General features: G+C 37.7%; 1 protein-coding gene across 1 annotated transcript; it reads left to right on the top strand.

Annotated features, from left to right (window-relative positions):
* Positions 1-14,193: 14,193 nt before the first annotated feature.
* ZIC3 (Zic family member 3) lies at positions 14,194-17,575 on the top strand. The gene is made up of 3 exons (XM_033946465.1): positions 14,194-15,293; positions 16,453-16,616; positions 17,262-17,575. The coding sequence occupies exons 1-3, from the start codon at positions 14,285-14,287 to the stop codon at positions 17,454-17,456; spliced, it is 1,368 nt and encodes a 455-aa protein (XP_033802356.1). The 5' UTR covers positions 14,194-14,284; the 3' UTR covers positions 17,457-17,575.
* The last annotated feature ends 3,927 nt before the right edge of the window (positions 17,576-21,502 follow it).

The following is a 21,502-nucleotide window of genomic DNA, read 5'->3' as shown; positions in this document are numbered from 1 at the left end:
CCTAAGATTATTATCATAAAGTTGCAATTTGAAAATGTTTCATAGTGTAAAATACAGCATGATAAAATATAAAAAGTGTTCCAATAATATTAACCAGAAAAATAATAATATACATTTGAGATTAGTATAAAATAAGAAAACTCCAAGCAAAAATCTAACTTACATGATAAAGACACTGTTATTCCTTAATATACTGATTTTATATTTTGAAATGTTCATGAGACTTTGATAAAAATATACAAGAATGTTTCAGATCCTTAAATCAACACAACTGGGTATATGAAATTCGTTATTTAAATCACTTCAAACAATACTGTCGGTAAAGATGTTATGGGTTGTAGAAGAAAGATCCTCACATAATTTCAATGTTAATATTCCTATCATGATTTATAACTGCTCTCATTATGGTTTCTCGTGCCTCCTAAACTTTGTTATCAGAAAAAAAAGGGCAACATATAAATCCTATATTGGAGCTATATTTGGTTTTGTTCTATAGCATGCTCTCAGAAGTTTTTAAGGTGTTAGTCCTGTTGCATACAAAAGCAATAGTAGATATAGGGATGCATTAGGGAGGAGTAGTCTAGGGGTTAGAAAGGCCGCGGAAGTTCTCAGCCCAACCAAAAAGAGAATGATGTGGAGCCATGAAACTTATAACTTATTCCACACTTCTCTTGACACTTTCATTTCAATGAGGCAAATGCATCTAGTATATGGGCACAGGTATAGGGAAACCAAGCCATTGTGACATCACCAATGAGGTTGGCTATTAGGCATTAGTGGAATGAGGCATTATGACATCATAATAATGGGGGCTGCTGAAAAGTTCTCAGCCCAACCAAGAAGAGAATGATGTGGAGCCATGAAACGTACAAGTTATTCCACACTTTTCTTGACACTTTTCGTTTCAATGATATGAAACGAAACGAAAAGTGTCAAGAAAAGTGTGGAATAACATGTACATTTCCTGGCTCCACATCATTCTCTTCTTGGGATGAGAACTTTTCAGGGGCTCCTCATAGATCATGGGGGCTGATAACCACGAAAGCCCAGGTTCAAATCCCGCTGCTGCTCCTTGTGGTCTTGGCCAAACCACTTAACCCTCCATTGCCTCAAGAACAATCAATTTGTAAGACTCCAAGGAAAGAATGTAACGCACCATGAGCTACTGCTGCTGAAAAAAATTTGTATAAGTCAGATCCGAAGAAAGAAAACCTTAAAAATCAGTACAACTAACATAAAACCATAACATTATGTTTACGATTGTAGCTCACAAGGGAAACCCCTCAATTGTTTGTTTATTGGGTACTTGTTTATACCATCCTTAATCTAATAGCAGCAAAGCCGTTTACAAGACCAACAAATTTTTTTTTTTTTAAAGGAAAGGAACTGCAATATTTAATGCCATATCTACTTGTTCTTCATGGGGTTCAAGTTAATAAGCTCCCTTCCCCTATATTTGTTGAATGTTAGACCCTTGTTCGGAAAAGTGAAAGTTGATTGTACAGTAGTTATCAAATAGAGGGTTTTTGTTTTTTTTTTTTGCATCAGTTTCAATCAGAGAAATGAGAGTAATGAAAAAAATGTGGATTTCCAGTTTCAATAAAATACATTTTAATCTCATTTTTTTTGTTGAACTCAAAGTTCCTTTGTTTCTTGGACAGAATAGTCAGCAGTAATATTTTAAACTTTGCTTTGCTTTACCTACTTGTTATATCATCTAGTATTGAAAACAAGAAAAAATACCTAATGAGACAGAGAATGGTCCGAGTCTGAGCATTAGCATGCTACTATAAATATACTAAAACCCTAATCTCCCCCCCACACACACTACATTTGATATTTTTTTAAAATGAGCATAAAAATGGTTCACAAGAAGAGAAATTATTTTTCCAAGGTATTCTTGTTGCCACATTGACAGAGACTGAGGAAGCAAGGCTGTATAGCTCTGGACTGGGATCCAGAATGAGAATGGGGGTGGATCCTTCCCATTCTAAACAACAGAAATGCGGATTCCTTCCAGGCTCTTCTGACAACTTCTAGGCAGCATACTGTTACCACCTACTTTGTAAGTGACCTTCATTAGGCCAGTTATCTAATCGCAGCCAATGTGAACATTTAAGGGCTCCTTTTACAAAGCTGCGATAGCGGTTTTAGCGCATGCTTAGCGTGCGCTGAATTGTCGCTTGCACTAGACCTTAACGCCAGCATTGAGCTGGCATTAGTTCCAGCCGCATAGAGGGGGGTTTAGCGTGCGCTAAAATCCTGCGTGCGCTAAAAACGCTATGGCAGCTTAGTAAAAGGAGCCCTTATGCCCGGCTACAGAAAAAAAAAGAAAAAAAAGTGCTGAATTGTGAAAAGTATGATCTAAATCAGTGTGGAGAATTTACTTTTAAGATTCCACTCAGACAGTATCAAGTTATGTTACATTTTGAGTGAATCAGGAAGCTTTGTAAATTTCAACTTTGCAACAGGTTGAAATGCCTGTTAATACCTTACTATGCATTAGGATATGCAATTTAGTAAGCATTACTTTGGGATTTTACTCAAGTTTAAAAATCATACCTAAAGAAGCTGAATAGGAACTGTCTTCCAGTGGACAGAACCAAGGAAAGTAGTGGCAGCTTTACCCTCTAGAACAGGGATCTCAAAGTCCCTCCTTGAGGGCCGCAATCCAGTCGGGTTTTCCCCAATGAATATGCATGAGATCTACGTACATGCACTGCTTTCAATGCATATTCATTGGGGAAATCCTGAAAACCCGACTGGATTGCGGCCCTTAAGGACGGACTTTGAGATCCCTGCTCTAGAACCCTCAGAACTGAAATAATAGCTAATCGGGTGTTTTTCTCCTTTCACTCATACCCCTTCGGTCAGAAAATCCCGAAAGTGCAAACAGGTATCCTGCTTATTTGGGAAGAGAGGCCAGATAATCAGACAAGTTCGTCTACAAGTAAGAGCAAATTATCTTTGCCGCTTTAAAAGATTTCTTAAGGACTGCCTTACAGTACTGTTTTGAGTGACGATTCATTTTTTTGGGGGGGAGGGAAAGGAGGAGTCTAACACAAGTTTTGCTTAATAGTTTACATCATTCACACTATGGGAAAGAAATCAATTAGCTTGATTCCCCCATTTCATACAAAAAAAACAAAAAACCTGAAAGTTTGTCAGCAATATTGCCCTTTCTACTGACAGAAAATATTATAGAATGTGAGGGGCACTTTAGAGTAACCATTTTGGTATTTTATTTTAATTTGTGCAGAACATATTAGTAACATAGTAGATGACGGCAGATAAAGACCCGAATGGTCCATCCAGTCTGCCCAACCTGATTCATTATTATACAGGAAGATGATTTGCCGGCTAAACAAATACGTAAATACGAAAGCAGATCGTTCCAGTGTTTTGCAAATCATGTTTAAGCTTCCATAACTAGACAAGTGCTACTACAGATCCATATTTTGTACTTGGAGCAATGGAGGGTCAAGCCACTTGCCCAGTCGCAAAGAGCTGCAGTGGGAATCGAACCCAGGCCCTGATGTTCTAAACTTACTGTGCCTTTAATGATCGATGCTAAACCACTTCTAACCAGTTTAGCATCAAAGTATTTTAGCTCTCCGTGCACATAATGGCTCTGTGTGGTCTTTTCCATGCTTCCTAACATCCTCCAAGAACACTATGCAAATGTAGTACAGCGAGGTCATTAATATTAAAATGAGCACTCAGGGTGAGGTCCAGCCATTGCCTGGTGATGCATGAAATGACGCGCTGACCTTTAATGCTCCAAAATTACCGGCAGGTCTGGAGGTGCTAGAAGTGTGTTAAAAGTGCATTTCAGGCACACGTGTCTCACGTGCATGTGCCAAAAGTGTACACTGGCAGGTCTGAGCTACGAAAAGTATGATAAATGAAGATATATTTATCATATTTGATAGGGGGTGATATATACACTCATGTTAAAGGCACATATCATGTGATGTGTCAAAGGTGTGTCTCATGCTTATTTGTTATAAGTTCAAAAACAAAAAATACGGGGGAAGGGCACCATGTCCTGCCAAAGCAGGGTAGAACAAAAGTATACACATCTTGTATTTTCACACTTAAATGACTTGCTTGTGGGTAATTCTCTGCCCCCTCCACTCCCTCCTTCCAGTAATCTCGATGGATGCTTATCATGTGCGCCTATGATACGTTACAATAAAGTATGCCGATGATTCATGCTCACGCGTTCCTACAATGTAGCATCTCCTGATGCATGCACACATTTATGTCTCTTACCGTGAGCTATTCTGCTCGTGTCAGTCACTTTCTCCAGCGACTGACTGGATGAGATTTCCGCCGACCTCAGTGAACCTCATTTGCATGTGAGGCTCTTTGAGCATCACTTGCTGTTTTGAAATTGGAAAATTTACCGGCAATGCAATGACCCACAGGATTTTAACGTGGACCTTAGAGCATCGGGGCAGCCCCAGTTCTCCAGGCCGTTGCATTAACCACTAGGCTATTCCTCCACTCCAACAATCAAACCTACATTGAGGTACATTTTCTTTCTTTTGTACATGGAGAACACATTATTTTTGCTGGGTACAAATGCTAAATAATGTTAAATTTTAATGACAAGGGGAATGGAAAAACTCAGTATAGGCCACCCTTATTTTGGGAAACATTTCTTGTATGAAGAGATGCACTCTATCCTAACCCCCCCCCCTTCCTTTTTACAAGTGGTTTTTAGCACTGAATGCTCTGCGCTGCTCCTGACGCTCATAGGAACGGGAGCAGCACAGAGCATTCGGTGCGCCGGCCTGCGCTACAAACTGCTTCCGTAGTTTTGTAAAAAAAAAAAAAAAAAAAAAGAGGGGTAAGTTAGAGCATCTGAAATAACTTGCTTAGAACCCAGTTACAGAAGGGGTACTTTAAAAAAAAACCCCACAAAGCTGACTCCATATATGTAACCCCCCTCCGTATAATGAAGAAATGAAGAGGTCGCTGTGTATGGCATGCATAGATTTTTGTGTGTGCTTGTATATTTGTTTTTGAGTACTTGCTTAGGATTATTTTAACAATGTTTTTTCTCTGTTTATTTATGAAAAAGGGTTTAAAAACATAGGGCTCCTTTTACAAAGGTTCACTAGCGTTTTTAGCGCACGGCACCAGATTAGCACGTGCTATAGCGCATGCTAGCCAAAAAACTACCGCCTGATCAAGAGGAGGTGGTAGCGGCTAGCACGCGCTATTCCGCACGTTAAGGCCCTAACGCACCTTTGTAAAAGGAGCCCATAGCATTTCCTTTCTACAAATTGGCACTTAACAAATAAGATAACACTGTTTTCAGCTACAGTGACAAAATAAGACTCAAAATTTAGGAAGTTGGTTGGTTGGGCTGAGAACTTTTCAGCACCCCTTCTGTATAACCTGATTAGAGCATTATCAGTACAAAACGGAGTGCATGCTGCATCACTATGTATTTGTTTTTTGCGATGAAGTAATGCAAGGGGCCACTGAAAAGTTCTCAGCACAACCAACAAAATTCGGGCAGTCTCAATTGAGGGCTGTACACGTAGGGCCTGTTTTACAAAGCCGCGCCAGCGGCTACCGCGCGGCAACAGCCCCGAAGCCCTTTAAATCTTTATGGGCTTTGGGGCCGTTAGCACGCAGCAGGCGTGAGTGCGGCTTTGTAAAACAGGCCTTTAGTTCAGCGATTTTCCACTTTTTTTTTTTTTTTTTGTTCCATCGGAGAAATACAGAATGAAAAAAGTAGAAAATCGCTGGACTAGGTGTATAGCCCTCAATTGAGACTGCCCCAATTTTATTGGTTGAGCTGAGAACTTTTCAGCGACCCCTTGTATGGTTGCCCTATCAGTCCACTTGAGTGCACAGAAATTGTTTTATATAAATAGACTATACTACTTAATTACAAAAGAATAGATGGTGATGTTGCCTTTATACACTCTGTTTTGTAATGATGATACAGTGACATAGCAGATGACAGCAGATAAAGGCCTACATGGTCCATCCAGTCTGCCCAACAAGATAAAGTTCTAGTATATGATATATACATACTTGATCTACAGCTGTCCTTGCCATTTTCAGGGCAGACACCCTAGATACCTGTCCAGCGCTGGCTTAATTTTCAACTAACTAGTCATATTCAAGACCGAGACCCTAGAAGTCTGCTCAGCACTAGACTTCTTCCCAGCTTCTGGATTTGCCACTTTTTCCCCCCAGACCAAGCTAATACATTTCTATGACGAGCTTTGCAAAGCTAACACTTCTTTCCTCAGATCAGAAATCTAGTCAAGAAAACATTTAGTCCAATAAAAAGGCATTCTATTGTGTTTTTGTTTACCCTTTTTTCTATAAATTATTTTGTGAAGTCATTAAACGAAGCATTGAGTATTGCCAATTTCTCTAGTATTAACATTTTTAAATCTAGGAAATTATAGATATTTCAATACATCTAAGTATGGGAAATTCCCTTTCTCCTAAATGTTAGAAATCTGGAGATATTTGGCTACCAATGTTCACATGAATAAGAAAATAAATAAATAATAAATAAATGCATGATTGAAAAAACAACAACAACCCATTAGAGTTGACTTGGATGATAGTCTGCTGTCTTCTTTGGAAGATATGAAATTTGATGGAAGAAAACCACTTTTATAGACTGACATATAAAACTTGATCTGTAAGATTATACATGTAAGAATGGCAGACACCCAACATTAGACAATAGTAAACTTTAATATTCCCATGATATACTTTGATAGGTGGCTACAGATTTCCTTTATATTATAGATAATAAAAGGTGTCACCTAGCATCTTGACATGCATGTTCTTAAACAGCAAAAAAAACAACAAAGAAACCTAAAACAAAACAACCCCCCCCACACACAAACAAACAAAAAAGCTGTGAAATAGCTTGCTGTGGACAGCTATTTAAAATAACCATTAGGTGATCGTTTTCTATAAAAAAAATTACAGTTTAATTAGTGACAAGCACCATTCCTAAATTAGGAGCAAATTCTTGCTGAAATTTGTCCAATAACTGGATGATTTGAAAATAAAAAAGCTCTTTGCACATGTCATTTGGGAGAGCAAATGTGGTGTATAAATAATTTATTTGGGATAAAAAAGGTGTGTATTAGTATAATGTGTTTAAACTTTCCTATAATATAACAACTTTATTTTTATCTCTCTTATGGAGATTTAAAATAAAAATATGAACTGTGAACTATATTTATATTTTAAGATGGAAGAATGTATACGTAGGGGAAGTCTGTTCTGCCATCCTCAGTCAGATAAAACTATCTTATCTTGAAACTTGCCAGCTGATAGTGTAGGTAGATGGCGACTGGTGACTTGCTCAGCTCACATGCCTTTGAGTAGTTTGGTGTTTCTGGTTGCCCCTCAGGATGCAGTCATGCGGAAAGGGTCAATAAACTATGTGTCCCCGCAAAAGCAGGACAATAAAACCACCCTCTGGGTCACAGGTCACCTCCTCACTGATTGAGATATTCACAACTTTTTTCCCCCTCAAAAGCCAAGAATATTTTAGAAAACCGTTATTTCTGGAAGAGTGGTGATTAATGGGGGAGAATAAAGAAAATCTTCAAAGGAAAGGGTTTGTATTTGCAACATACAATATGTGGATTCTTGACTGGTCTTGTGTTGTACATTCTCTGCTTCAAGTTATGTCAAAACTCATTTGTTTGTTTTTCTGCCTGATCATTAGTCAACACACATAGATACATAGAAATATACATATAAACAGGGGCAACAGAAAGAGCTCCCGAAGAGAACTGCCTTCTATATAGTAACATAGTAAATGATGGCAGATAAAGACCTGAACGGTCCATCCAGTCTGCCCATTAGTTATTTCCATTAAAAATACATGATTAAATTAAATTGTCTCTTCTTTGATATTTCTGGGTCATAGACTGTAAAGTCCACCTGGTATTGTCCTAGATTCCAAATGCTGAAGTTGCTGTCCAAACTCACTCCAGCCTATCCATCCATCCTGTTTGCAGGATAACTACCATAAAGTCTGGCTAGTAACATCCTTATGTTCCAAGTTAGTGGAGTTCCCATTGATGCCCTCCCCAGCCCATCCCACACCAAATCATCACATTTGGGACACAGACCATGCAAGTCGGTCCAGTACCGGCCTTAGTTCTTTAATTTACATCCTTCTTTAATTTCTCATCCTTTATCCATTCTGAAAACAAAACAAAAGATAATAAAAAATACAAAAAACATACAAAAAACCATAAACAAACACAACAACATCCTCAAAGCATTTGCAGTTTACAGCACCTAGAATGAAATTTGCTACTGCTTCTTAAAACGAAAGAGCTTTCTAAGTAGTACAATTTGTTGGCTTTTACATCTCTAAGCAAATGAAAATAATATGATGCTATTCAATAATAGTCAAAAATGATCCATGTATCCATTCAGAGTAATATTTAAAAATAAAGTCTAGTATTCGTTGCTGGAGAATGTGATGAAATCAGTTAGCTTAGTGGGGTTTAAAAAGGTTTGGATACATTCCTAAAAGGGAAGTCCATGGGCCATTATTGAGATGGCTTGGAGAAATCCACGCTTATCCTTAGGATAAGCAGCATAAAATCTGTTTTATTACTTGGGATCTAGTAAGGCACTTGGGACTTGGGTTGGCCACTGTTGGAAACAGGATACTGGGCTTGGTGGACCTTCGGTCTGTTCCAGTATGGCAAGTCTTATTTAACACTAGTGACAAATTCAAGAGCAGACAGAAATTGTTATGTATCTTTATATTTACGACATTATTATGTACCTTTATATTTATGATCCAGATGTGGAATAGAAGCAGCTTGAATCACCAAGTCATAAGCAGCGGAATGGGATGGACCACAGGGGCCGTGGCACTACCAATAGTTCTACCCTGGGCAGCATCTACAACTACAGAGATGGAGGGGTTGGAATAGAGCTCCGTTTATTTGGCCCCTCTCAAACAAACTATGTTCGACTGCCTCGGAGTAACAGCTATAATTTTTTTTTAGAGGTGTCAAGAAGAAAGGAGGAGGTGTGTGTAGGAAAATAATGCAACAAAACTTCAATAGAGGGAGAAGGACTAAACACTTTCAGTTCTAAAATTCCCATGTGTGTGTGTGTGTTTTTTTGTTGTTTTTTTTGCTTGTTTTTTTAAGGAAAATACTGCTTTATTATTAAACAAGTACGTTCTAGGAGCTTATGGACTCAGAAATCTCCATGTTTGCTCACAACCCAGACTGTTTTCCATAACATCTTGATAATAGAGATGATATAAAATGTTGCACTATATTTAAATAAATAAACATGGAACTGTTTTTCCTAATATGCCAATGTTTCTTTAGAACCTTCCCGGAACTGATCATTTTGCACTGATTCCCCTCGCTATTCCCCACTCCCCAACTTCCCCACCACCACGTTAGAACAGAACCAATTTATTCCAGATAGAAGACATCAAACTATGGAAGTAAATTCGTAATCTGGCTTCTTTTTTTTAATTTATTTATTGTATCTCAGTGAAATCACGACTTCCTCAAAGGCATTAACACAGTGAAGAGGGGATTGGTAAATGTAACGTGATCTCGTAAACACTTTGACAGTTTCTATTCTTTAGGTGGTCATTTGTGAGATGCCTTACCTTAGTATAAGTTCACACCATCCCTTGTGTTATACACATCTTTTCATTTATTCTTAAATGAATTAAAAATTTGGAGGTGGGAAGGGGGGGAGGCATTACACAGCCTACAGAACTGTGTATGTTATATATATCGTTTACATTTCCAAAAGATAGCATTATTTCTTTTTTACTACTCTAGCTGCACTTCGAGAACCACTCACAAAAACAGTCTTCCTGTTTCTTTTCTTTTCTGCTGAGCCCTGTGTACCTCCCTGAGTCCTCCCGAAGTTCAAGGGTACATGTGATTAAATTGCAGTGATTGACAGTCACAATACAAATATCTCATTCTCTTCTGGTTTGCATTTAATTACTTCACAACTGCAAGATGTTTGTGACTGTGGAGGGCAGAATAAAAACTATTTTCTTTCACGCTTATTAGTGATATCTATTTGTTTATAATACAGTGATTTTAGGAATTCATTTAGAATTAAAATGTTTGCCAGCCGATTCAGCGCCACTGAAAAATCTCTTTAAAAGGCCAGCCTTTTAGGAAAATATTTTTCAGTGCTGTACAAACAGTCCACTCATCAAATACAGTGGGAAAAATAAAATAATAATAAAGCTGAATTAAAACACAGAGAAAATTAGTAGGAAAAAAAAAAAGGAAGCATAAGAAAGGTATAGGACAGTCCTTCCCTTTCTAAAATTGTAGGGACAATCAGCCAGAAGAGAGCTTTTCAGGAATGCCATATTTAAAACAGTTCATGCCATTATATACAGAAATAAATCAGAATGCAGCAGCCTGCTGGGAAATTGACCTGCTGCTTTCAAAGATTTTGAAAATCATATGGGTGTAAGATTTCAGTACTATATAGCTAGTACAGGGGAATTGGGAAAAGAAAAATGATAGAAAACATATGCACTTAACATAGAGGCAAGAACCTTTTTCACTCTGCTTTTTTTTTTTAATTGGGTATGGCAAACTCCTATAACTATTCCATTCTGCAGGAATAACAGTTCCTTATGTTTTCACTAAAAATACATAATAAAAACTGTGGGCACTATCTGATGTCGAAGCCTTGACGACTCACAATTTCCAGACCCTGTGCTAATTCAACCCCTTTTCTGTGATTGATCGAAATTAGAACGGGAAGGGTTAATGCACTGCATCACCCCCATGGCTTTGACACAAAAATATCACCAAAAGTGTCCTAGTGTCTTAGTTATACATTCAGTTTCTATGAAACCGAAAGGATAAATGTAAAAAGACACACATGTGCAAATCCAAAGATTTTGTACTTGCATTTCTTCTTACTTTCAATTAAATGGTTAATATATAGTTTGACATTAAAAACATAATAAAACGTGGATGTATATAAGTTCTTTACAACCTGTGGAGAGAGAAAAAAAGCTCTAAAACATGTATCATGATGTACTGTTTTACTGTCCCGTAAGAAATATGCAGAACTAGTGATCATCTAATAACTATATGAAGGTTTACCTATTCCTTAAACTCTTGCACGAAAAATGTTTCGGTGTCGCCTTTCTATTGTCTGTAACCTAAAGATACCACTTCCTGTCGTCTCTCCAGCCCCATCGCTTCTTCATCCTCTCCTGGATCTGCAGCTAATGATCGACTATTTTTCTTGTTTGCAAAACTGTCTACAGGTCCATGAGAAATGCCAAGTTTAAGTCCTTTTCTTGGACGTGTGGAAAGGTGTTTTTTTTTTAATTTTTTTTTTTAAGTGTAGCAGACTGACACAGCGCTTACACTATGAACTTCACTTTCTTCTCGAAAGACTGTTTATTTTCACAGCCGACAAGATTTACACATCTGGATAAATTTATCAGCTTCCTCTTAAATAACTCTCTCTGGCCTGCCTCGTTTTTCTCCCTTACTCTTCCGTTTCCCTGCCCCATAAATCAAAAATTTACACAATCTGAACTCCAAGTCTACATTTATGACACACATAAGGCCATCCTGAAATCTGTTTTTGTTGTTGTTGTTGTTTTAAATGTAACCGAAAAGATTGTTTTACATCATATTAAGAATAAAAGACAAATGAAAAGCACACGTGAGGCCTTCTAGAAATCAAAGGTCATTTGCCCTCCCATGCCCTAGGTCGGCAACTTCATAGATGTTACACAACAGAATTCTCAGCTGATGATCGAATTGATTTATGTCTTTTTTGTTCCAGAAGCAACAGAACACGTGCTTGGCGGTAATTAATTATCTTATTGGGACCATATACGCAGGTAGACCCATACACAGGTATAACTTCGGCACCAAAGTGCTCGTCCATCATTGCAATAAACCAATAAACCACTGAAAAGAAGAAGTTAAGAAAAACTTTTGCTGACACCCGGGAAAGAACAACCAGAATCACCATAAACCGGGGTGGGTTTTTCTACAGAAGAGCCTGAGACTAGGAGGGTTATTTGTGCATTCACCAAAAGGAACATCAAAGCACGATATTTCATTAGGCTCAGCTTTACACCGTCCTAGCACATAAAACCAAAACCCGTTTCCCAGGCAAACAGCTATAAAAACACAAGCTTTTTTTTTTCTGGAGGGGGGGGGGAATAAAACGAATCCTAGAAGAACCAATCAGCAGAATCTTTAATTTTATTTCTAACGCAGATTGCTTGGGGTTAATTTTGCTGACGTACCCTTATCTTTACTGAAAGATCCGCCACCTATAAACGTTCGCTGAGTGGACGAGCCAGCCCTTAAAAATGTTACAAGTTGCACGAAAGTAGATGCAATAGCGTTAAAAAAAAAGTGACTCACTCACCTCCCAACTTTTAGTTTGCTCTTGATAGATGTGTGGTATGAATTTTGATTGGTTTTAATGAAAGATGGTATTGCTACTGAAGGAGATTTTATAGGGGGTAGGGATTTTGTGGGGCTTTTTTTTTTTCTCCAAAAACTATAAAAGAATGTGAATTCTTTTTCCTGGGGCTGATTGGGGGGGGGGGGGGAGGGAGGGAAGGGATGTGAAAAGGCTGCAGTTATAAAGCGCTGCTTGAAGCAGTCTCTCTCTCAATGTGGCGCTGAACTTGATCAGATTTTATGTTTCCTGCAGAGAGAGACGGCGGCAATCCTGTGTGAAACAGGCTCAATAGACAGATTTTGGGGCTCAGCAAAATCTCAGGACATTACAATCACGGCCATCTTTCTTTCTGCCTTTTATTTCCAGCCTTGCTCCCTACAGATCTTTTGCAAATGCTTTCCAGAACAGAAAATGAGTGGATTTATAGCCCTTTCTGAACTCACTAACTATCCCAAAACAGACACTTTTACTACTACTAACATCGCCATCATAATCGTGGTAATAAATAGAAATCTTTACGTCCTTGCCTAGCTTTCTACTTATCATTTCTATAGATTTGAAGGGTTTAAACACGACTGCAAAATATAATTATAAATGCAGATTAAATTATAATACTTGTCTATTCTACTATATTCTATTTATTTGTATAAATAAGTATCAAGGCCTATATTTTAAAAAAACACCTTCTAAACAGTCTTTTGGAAACCCAGCTTTTGTTCTTAATAATTAACAAAATAGACTAGCCACCACTTTACAAATTGATCTGAAAAAAGAAACTGATTGAATTAGAATCGTAGTAATATTTTAAACGCTAATGAGTTCAATACTGAGGGATTATTTTTTTTAAACGTAGAAGACGAAATGACTAGCCACGGAACAATCATATGAACATTTAATACTGTAGTCAGACATCTGTTTAATTGGTATTTCTTATTTCGGGAACATTAAAAGAAATGCCTTTATTTAAAAAAAAAAAAATAATTATGAATAGTGTAGGCTTGCAAAATGTTTCAAAGTCTGATTCGACAACCTCCCCCTGAAAACTACATAAAAACAGTTCATCCGTTAAAATAAGTATGTAAATTTGAAGATAACCAAAGAAACTGTAATATGAGCCGCAGATACCAAATAAACAAAATTGTTTTGGAGATCTGACACCCTTTAACCTTACCTGCGATTACAAAACTCGATCAGACCAATCAGAGACCCCGGCTAAATGAGGCTGCCATATTCAATATTAAATTCTGCCAATCAAGATTTTAGCAGCGAATGGGCGCCTAGGACCGGGGTCACGTGGCCGGCCCCCATCCCACCGCTGATTGGCGGAAGACAGACTGCCTCCTGAGTTGGTTTATGTGCGAGGAGTGAGTGATTGACTTTATCAGTCCAAGGACATTACGCTGTCGGGAAGGGTGAACTCGGAGCCTTCTTCTGTGGGACCCCCAGTTTCCTTCCAGGACTTTTTTTTGTTGTTGTTGTTGTTTTCCCACCACCACCATCGCGCGTTGCCTTTTTTTTTTTTTTTTGTCTCCCGGCATCATTGAAAAAAAAAAAAAAAAAGAAAGCGACAACAACAACAACCAAAACAACAAGATATTCCCGGATTATTATTATTTCTTTTGTTTGTTTGTTTTTGTTTTGGTTGTTGTGTAAACAAAGTACCGCAAGAAAAGGGGACTGAGAGGAAAAAGTTGATGGTTCTTTCGTTTGTAGCCACTCTGGCGTGAAACGATTTCCGTTTCGTCGCCGCCCCCCTTCGTTGCTCTCCTACTTGTCGTCGCCTTTCTCGCCGTCGGGCTCCGGGAGCTTCATGACGATGCTACTAGACGGAGGACCGCAGTTCCCCAGCCTGGGAGTGGGCGGCTTCGGGACGCCGCGCCACCACCACCACCACCACCACCACCACCACGACATGGGCGGCCGGGACGGGGCCATGGCGCTCAACCCCTTCGTGGAGTCCTCTCACGGGGCCGCCTTCAAGCTCAGCCCGGCCGCGCACGACCTCTCCTCGGGCCAGAGCTCGGCGTTCACGCCGCAGGGCTCCGGCTACGCCAACGCGCTGGGCCACCACGCCGGCCAGGTGCCCTCCTACGGCGGCGCAGCCTTCAACTCCACCCGGGACTTTCTTTTCCGCCAGCGGGGCTCGGGCATCGGGGAGTCGGCTTCCCCCGGCGCCCAGCACGGGCTCTTCGCGGGCTCGGCGGGCGCTCTGCACGGGCCCCCCGGCATCGCCGACACCCCGGGCCACCTGATCTTCCCGGGACTGCACGACCAGAGCCCCAGCCACGCTTCTCCCAACGGACATGTGGTGAACAGCCAGATGCATCTGGGGCTACGGGGAGATCTCTTCGGCCGGCCGGACCCGTACAGGGCGGTGTCCAGCCCCCGCGCCGACCCCTACACCACTGCCCAGTTCCACAACTACAACCACATGGGCATGAACGTGGCAGCGCACCACCACGGCCCGGGGGCTTTCTTCAGGTACATGCGGCAACCTATCAAGCAAGAGCTGTCTTGCAAATGGCTCGAGGAGTCTCAGATGAATCGCCCCAAAAAGAGCTGTGACAGGACATTCAGCAGCATGCACGAGCTGGTTACCCACATGACCATGGAACATGTTGGGGGCCCGGAACAAAACAATCACATATGCTACTGGGAGGAATGTCCCAGGGGAGGAAAATCGTTTAAAGCAAAATACAAGCTGGTGAACCATATCAGGGTGCATACAGGGGAGAAACCCTTTCCCTGCCCCTTTCCAGGCTGTGGGAAAATTTTTGCAAGGTCCGAAAACCTTAAAATTCACAAAAGAACACACACAGGTAAGACGGTAGAATTGTTTAATCAAGATATGTGAGGGTTCACCCCCCCCACCCCGAAAATCAAACGTTCCTAGCTATAAAGACTCTCCAATATTCATTTTAAAATGGTTTTGATATAGATTGTGAAATTTGCAGGACCCGAATTTTGCTTCCCCCCCCCCCCCACACACACACACTTTATTTAATTTTAAACTAGTCTTGAGACTTGGATAATTTAATTTAGTTGCCTTGCTTAATAGTCTTCGATATTTGTTATCTGTGGTTGCAGCCAAAGAGTGTTAAATGTGGATTTGCTGTCTTTACTTCGGATGTAGAGACGAATGGAATGGGCCGGATTTGCCAGGGTTTTTTTTTTGTTGTTTTTTTTTTGTCTCTGTTTCTTGCGCTAATATGGGGCAACCAGAAACTGTTGAGTGTGGATTGCTTACAAGCGATTTAGCTCTTTGCATACATTTTGTGAAGGAAACTATAGAAATGCTAATTAAATCTAATTTTCACTTACTTCCGTTCTTTTTTAGCCTTGATTGGCATATCTCCTAATTAAATCAGTGATACTTTTGTCAAAGTATTTTTATTTGGAATTCTGGGTACAATTCAGTCCTTCACAAATAAAGTAAAACTAAAAAAAAAAAAAAGGACAGGAGTATTTTCCTGTTTTGTGTGCTCCATCTTAAAAATGTCTTGGCTCTTGAATTTATATAGTTTTCCATTCTAACATTAAGTACTAGGACTCTGCTTTTAACACTTCACTTAGCAGAATGCTTGCATTTGAAAGAAGTAAATTAAAAGCAACAAAGACCGGATTGAATTTAACTGTAATCTAACAATTGGCCTATTGTTTGCTACTTTTACATATTACCTCACTGAGCTGTTTTAGTGAATGTTTAAATAGGGAAAAAAATGTACCGTTAAAAAAAAACAACAAACCAACAAAACCCAACAACAACTTTATGTGCTTAAATGTTTCCATACTATATTAAATATAGAAAATTTATGGGGAACTGAATCTACAAGAAGCCACAGCATTTCAAATGGGACCTCCATGAACCCAAACTGAGAGACTAAATTCAACACAGAAATGAGTCAGTATCTGCATTATAAGCATCTGCTGTTTTGAAATTGTGTCCTAATCATTTTTTTTCCCCCTTTCATTTTGCAGGTGAGAAGCCGTTTAAGTGTGAGTTTGAAGGCTGTGATAGACGCTTTGCTAATAGCAGTGACAGAAAGAAGCATATGCACGTTCACACTTCAGACAAGCCATATATCTGTAAAGTGTGTGACAAGTCTTACACACACCCCAGCTCACTTAGGAAACACATGAAGGTAAGGTACTGTTACTTGGTTTACTGGTTATGAACATAGCTTACACTGTAGAAACTTATTTTTGTGCTCCAGAAGTTAAGGATTCATAATTCTAAAGTTTGCCCCATTACATTAGTCTATATACTCCATTTAAAAAGGAGGCAAAATGGTCTTTCTGCTTACTCAGCCATATAGTTATATTGAAGGAGAATATTTTCTACAATAATTTTGACATTTCTAGATAACCTTTTTGCAAGAGTCTCATGAATTATTTTCAGTAGAGGAACCTGGTTGGTACATGGTATATAGGCCACAAAACAGGACAATTTTAGCTAGTAATTTTTGGCATGGAAAATCTTACATAAAACAAACCTTTCCAAAAATAAGATTACAGTTAAAATGACAAGTATTATAGCAGGAATAATTTTACCTACTATTTTAACTTTAAAAATATCTAATTTATTATTTAGAAATTATTATATTTTCATGTATAAAAGACAATATTGTATCAAACTAGCCTGTTCTAGGATCACATACAGCCAATTACATTCCCATTAGTGTGATATAAATAGAAAAAATGTATAATTTTTTGTGACGGTATAATGAATTTCAGTATCAGACATTGCAATCATGTATATAAATATCTATTTATACTTGTAATTTTAGGTTCATGAATCTCAAGGGTCCGATTCCTCCCCTGCTGCTAGTTCAGGCTATGAATCTTCCACCCCACCCACTCTGGTTTCTGGAAACAGAGAAGAATCTAGTAAAACCCCTCCAGCAGCAGTTGGGGTTCAGACTAACAGCAACAGCCACAACCCTGGACTTCTTCCACCTAATTTTAATGAATGGTACATCTGAGAAACTCAAAAAGCAAACAGATCGGACCAAATGATTTTCAAAGACAACCGAAACCACTTTGATTGTTCTAACAGTCAGAAGGAAATGGATTTTTTTCCCCACTGAAGCAAAGCATATAAGGCTACATCTTGTTAATTGCAATTATTCACAAAGTTTTTCACTTTTTTTTTTTTTTTTTTGCAAGATTCAGGATCTGGACTAACCATGCCCTTTTCTCAGGATTAGAAAACATATTTTGGCATTGGAAGTAAATTCTCTTCTCTTATTCCCCCCCCCCCTCCCCATCCTTCATTTTTAAAACAATGTTGTCCTGTTTTGCAAAATAATTTAAAGAAGGCTTTTAGGTGGTGTATTTAAATGATGGAAATTCCTCTCGCCTTAGTGGTGATTGTTAAGCTCTCACAGTCTTAAACCGTGCCAAAGTCCTGTTATGTCTTGAACTTTTTCAAAGCATTACACTTGTGAATGTATTCTTTGTCTAATGGGGTCGAAACTGTTGTTCAGTATTTTTCAAGCTGGGGATGTGGTGTTACTACACAGGTTGTGACCGTTAAGTATAAAGTTCCCTTTTTGTAATAACTTTTGTAAATACATATCCATTATGCCATATTTATCATTTGTAATTTAATTATTGAACAAGTGCCGGGAACTGAACAATATTTATGGAAAATGTGTTTTCTAACAAAACTCTGTACAGCTTTTGGTTATAACTGCTTTAGCATTAAAAGTTTATTGTTTTGAAGGAACAAAACAGGATAATGAACCACTGAGTCCTTTTTCTTTACACATTGTCCACAAATAGTGAAATATTTTCAGTGGATATCATTAAAAAAAAACCCAATATTGATGCGGTGAGAAGTAATTTTTTGATTAGTTCCGTTTTACAAATTAGGACTTCTTAAATGTATCCATTCTGAAGTATATGCATGTATAAATATCACCTATACTGGGACAATATTAGGCTTTTGTGTCAATGTTTTCCTTTACTTAGAGTCTAACATATCTGTGCTTTAGTACTGGCATGGACATTTGTAACATCTCCATCCTAGATTTGAAAGCAGAAGCCACATTAAAGATCATTCCACCGCTTAAAGGGGTACACCTAATGAGCCTCCTGACTGTTAGCTATCTGTTCATCACTGGGAAGAGTTTTATGGCCCAAACATCTGTATGTATATGTTTACATGCAGTGTACATATATTTTATACAACCATATTTATTACAGAGTAAGGAACATCTATCTGGAGAGAAAAACGTGCACTCCAATATATTTCATTCTATTGAATCAAATTTTAGCTTCATTATTTTGAGAAAACCCGTTGATTATATCCTAAGAACAGGTAATACTACTAGGGACCGCTGAAAAGTTCTCAGCCCAACCAATAAAGTTGGGACAGTCTCCAACGAGGGCTATACACTGAGTTCAGTGATTTTCCACTTTTTTTTCATTCCGTATTTTTCTGACAGAATGAAAAAAGCAGAAAATCGCTGGTTAAGTGTATAACCCTCGATGGAGAGTGCCCCAACTTTGATGGCTGGGCTGAGAACTTTTCAGCGGCCCCCCTCATATAGTAACAGTATAAACTGAAATGTTATATAAAGATTTTTTTTTTTTTTTTTTTACTCAAACCCCAGTAAACTGTAGGGTAAGAGCATGAACAGTGATCTTTATTGTATTTAAAGTGACAAACTTTTTACAAATACACATAAAATAAACACATTGATCAAATTAAATATTATGAATTTTAAGTATTTATATTTGCACAGTAAAATGTTCATTTAAATGTTTATTTAAATGTCTATTTCACAAATTGTGAAGAAAAATGTAACTATAAAATAATTTTACAAAAGAAATATTTACTTGAAATTGATTTTTGTATTTTTTAATATTTTCAACAAATTAGTATGGATTTTTTTTCTTTTTAGCAATGGGAAAGCTGATCTTTAAAATTACTTTAATTTTCAGGAAGTTAGCTATATTTTAGTGCATTAATTTTTGCAACTTGGTTTCAGTAAGAGTACATACACTAATGACAATTTAAAAAATGTTCTAAGGCTAAAAAAATACATTTAATAGGAATTACAAATTTGGGTGAGCTTTAAATTGTGATAACTCAGTTCTTACAACTTTGCACAAAAACTTTCAAAATATCGCATACTGAATAAATTCACTTAACTATTAATTATCAATGTTACCTACACCACTGACAAACACTATTGATATTTGTAGGTGCAAGGCATTTTACTGGAAAAGCCTATCCTGTAAAGTGTTGTGAAAGAAAATTGTTTCAATAAGTACCAGGGTGGTTTGAAAAGTTTGGTAAAAAAGCAAGTTAAATAAGGTACTCTATGTTATTAATTTTTCCTTGTTACATTCTTTTGTACACCGCCTTGAACCGAAAGGCATATGTGCGGTATATAAATAAATAATTATATTATGTTATGTTCAGTGAGTTTCCGGTTTTTTTCATAAGCTGTTTTAACTACCATATGAAAAAAATGGAAACTGACTGGACTGTGTTTAGCCCTGGATAGAAATTACTTGCTTTTTTTTTTTTTTTTAACCAAACTTTTCAAACCACCCTGGTAAAAAGACCTGTTTGTTATTTTAATGCAAGCCAAGTATAATTGAGATGAACAAAGCTATAAATAATTCCACCCTGGACAATATTTACTGCAGTACTGTGGATTCTCTGCAATGACCATGAATTAACACCAGACTATCGCATCTTGAACTTGACACTGGGAATCTGGAGTCCCGATCATTGTTTGTCCAATGTCTGCTTTATAATTTTTACAGCTTTGTGCAAAATACAAACCATTCAAAAATGTTTCAGTACAAGAAACTACCATTCACATAAATTAGTCAAATGCAAGGATTTTATAAGTAGGCTTGGGCAGTTTCCTTAGAATGAAATTGTAGCCGATTTGCTTCTGAGTACACTTTGGACAGCAACAGATAAAGTAATTAAAATTTATATATATTTTAATTTTTTTAAACGATGTTTGTTTTGAAGCACTATTTTGAAAATGTTGGAAACTGTAATACAATAAAACTAAGGTTGCTTGGTATTTAAAAGGTTCATTAATATAGCATATTGCGATGTTGTACAGTGTTTTCCATGATAAAACTGGACAGTTCATATTTATGTATATTTATAAATCGATTGTATATTGCATGGATAAATTATGAAGGTTACCAACTATAATTAATATGTTTTTAATTTTTTTTACGTATTTATATATGTAAACAGGGAATTTTTAAATATATTTTTTTACAAATGTTTTAAAAGTGAAAATCTACAGAACCAAGAAACTAAACAATTTCTCTAGGCTGGCTTTATTCATCATTTTGAGGCTTGAAACTCTGAAAATAATCCTTTCTTCCTCTCATGTTTTAACCAATCTTAAGACACAATATAAAATATATTTCTCTGTAACAAAAGACCTACACCTTCATAGATAATGTTATACATTATAAAGCTATACCTTCTGTCATTGAATAGACCTTGACTTATTTATGTCTGGTTAAATACTCTTACAAAATATGGGTACAATTTTAGTTTATAAACCTTTTAAAACATCATTTTTTGTCACAGTCACATTTTTCAGCGATTTTTCTTATTTATTTCTAATCTGTGCAAATCATATTAATACGTGACAAGGAGAAATATGCCTAAATTCATTATAGAAACTTGCCATGATGGGGGCTGCCTGTTTCCAGCCTGTGTTTTTCAGTGATCTCGTATATGTGGCAAGAATGTGGACCAGTTTCCGGATTTACACATACAGCAGTACTCATCAGTTTCTGGGATCAGAGGTTTAACGTTTAGCACATGATTTTGTTTACTGTCTACCATTCCGTACATACGGACAAATATTGGTGGTTCTAAGCAAATTACACAAGTACACAAATTAAAAATGTTGACATTTAACTACAGTACCCTATCAGAACTTGATTTTCGGTGTAAATTCTACATAATGAACAACTGTTTTCTAATAGCTTCACATTTTTGTGAAGGCTAACTAGGTATTTCTGTGCAAAT

Source organism: Geotrypetes seraphini, chromosome 5 (genome assembly GCF_902459505.1).
Source record: "Geotrypetes seraphini chromosome 5, aGeoSer1.1, whole genome shotgun sequence".
Lineage (NCBI taxonomy): Eukaryota > Metazoa > Chordata > Amphibia > Gymnophiona > Dermophiidae > Geotrypetes > Geotrypetes seraphini.
Note: the sequence above shows the minus strand (reverse complement) of the source record. Positions and strands in the feature narration are given on the sequence as shown.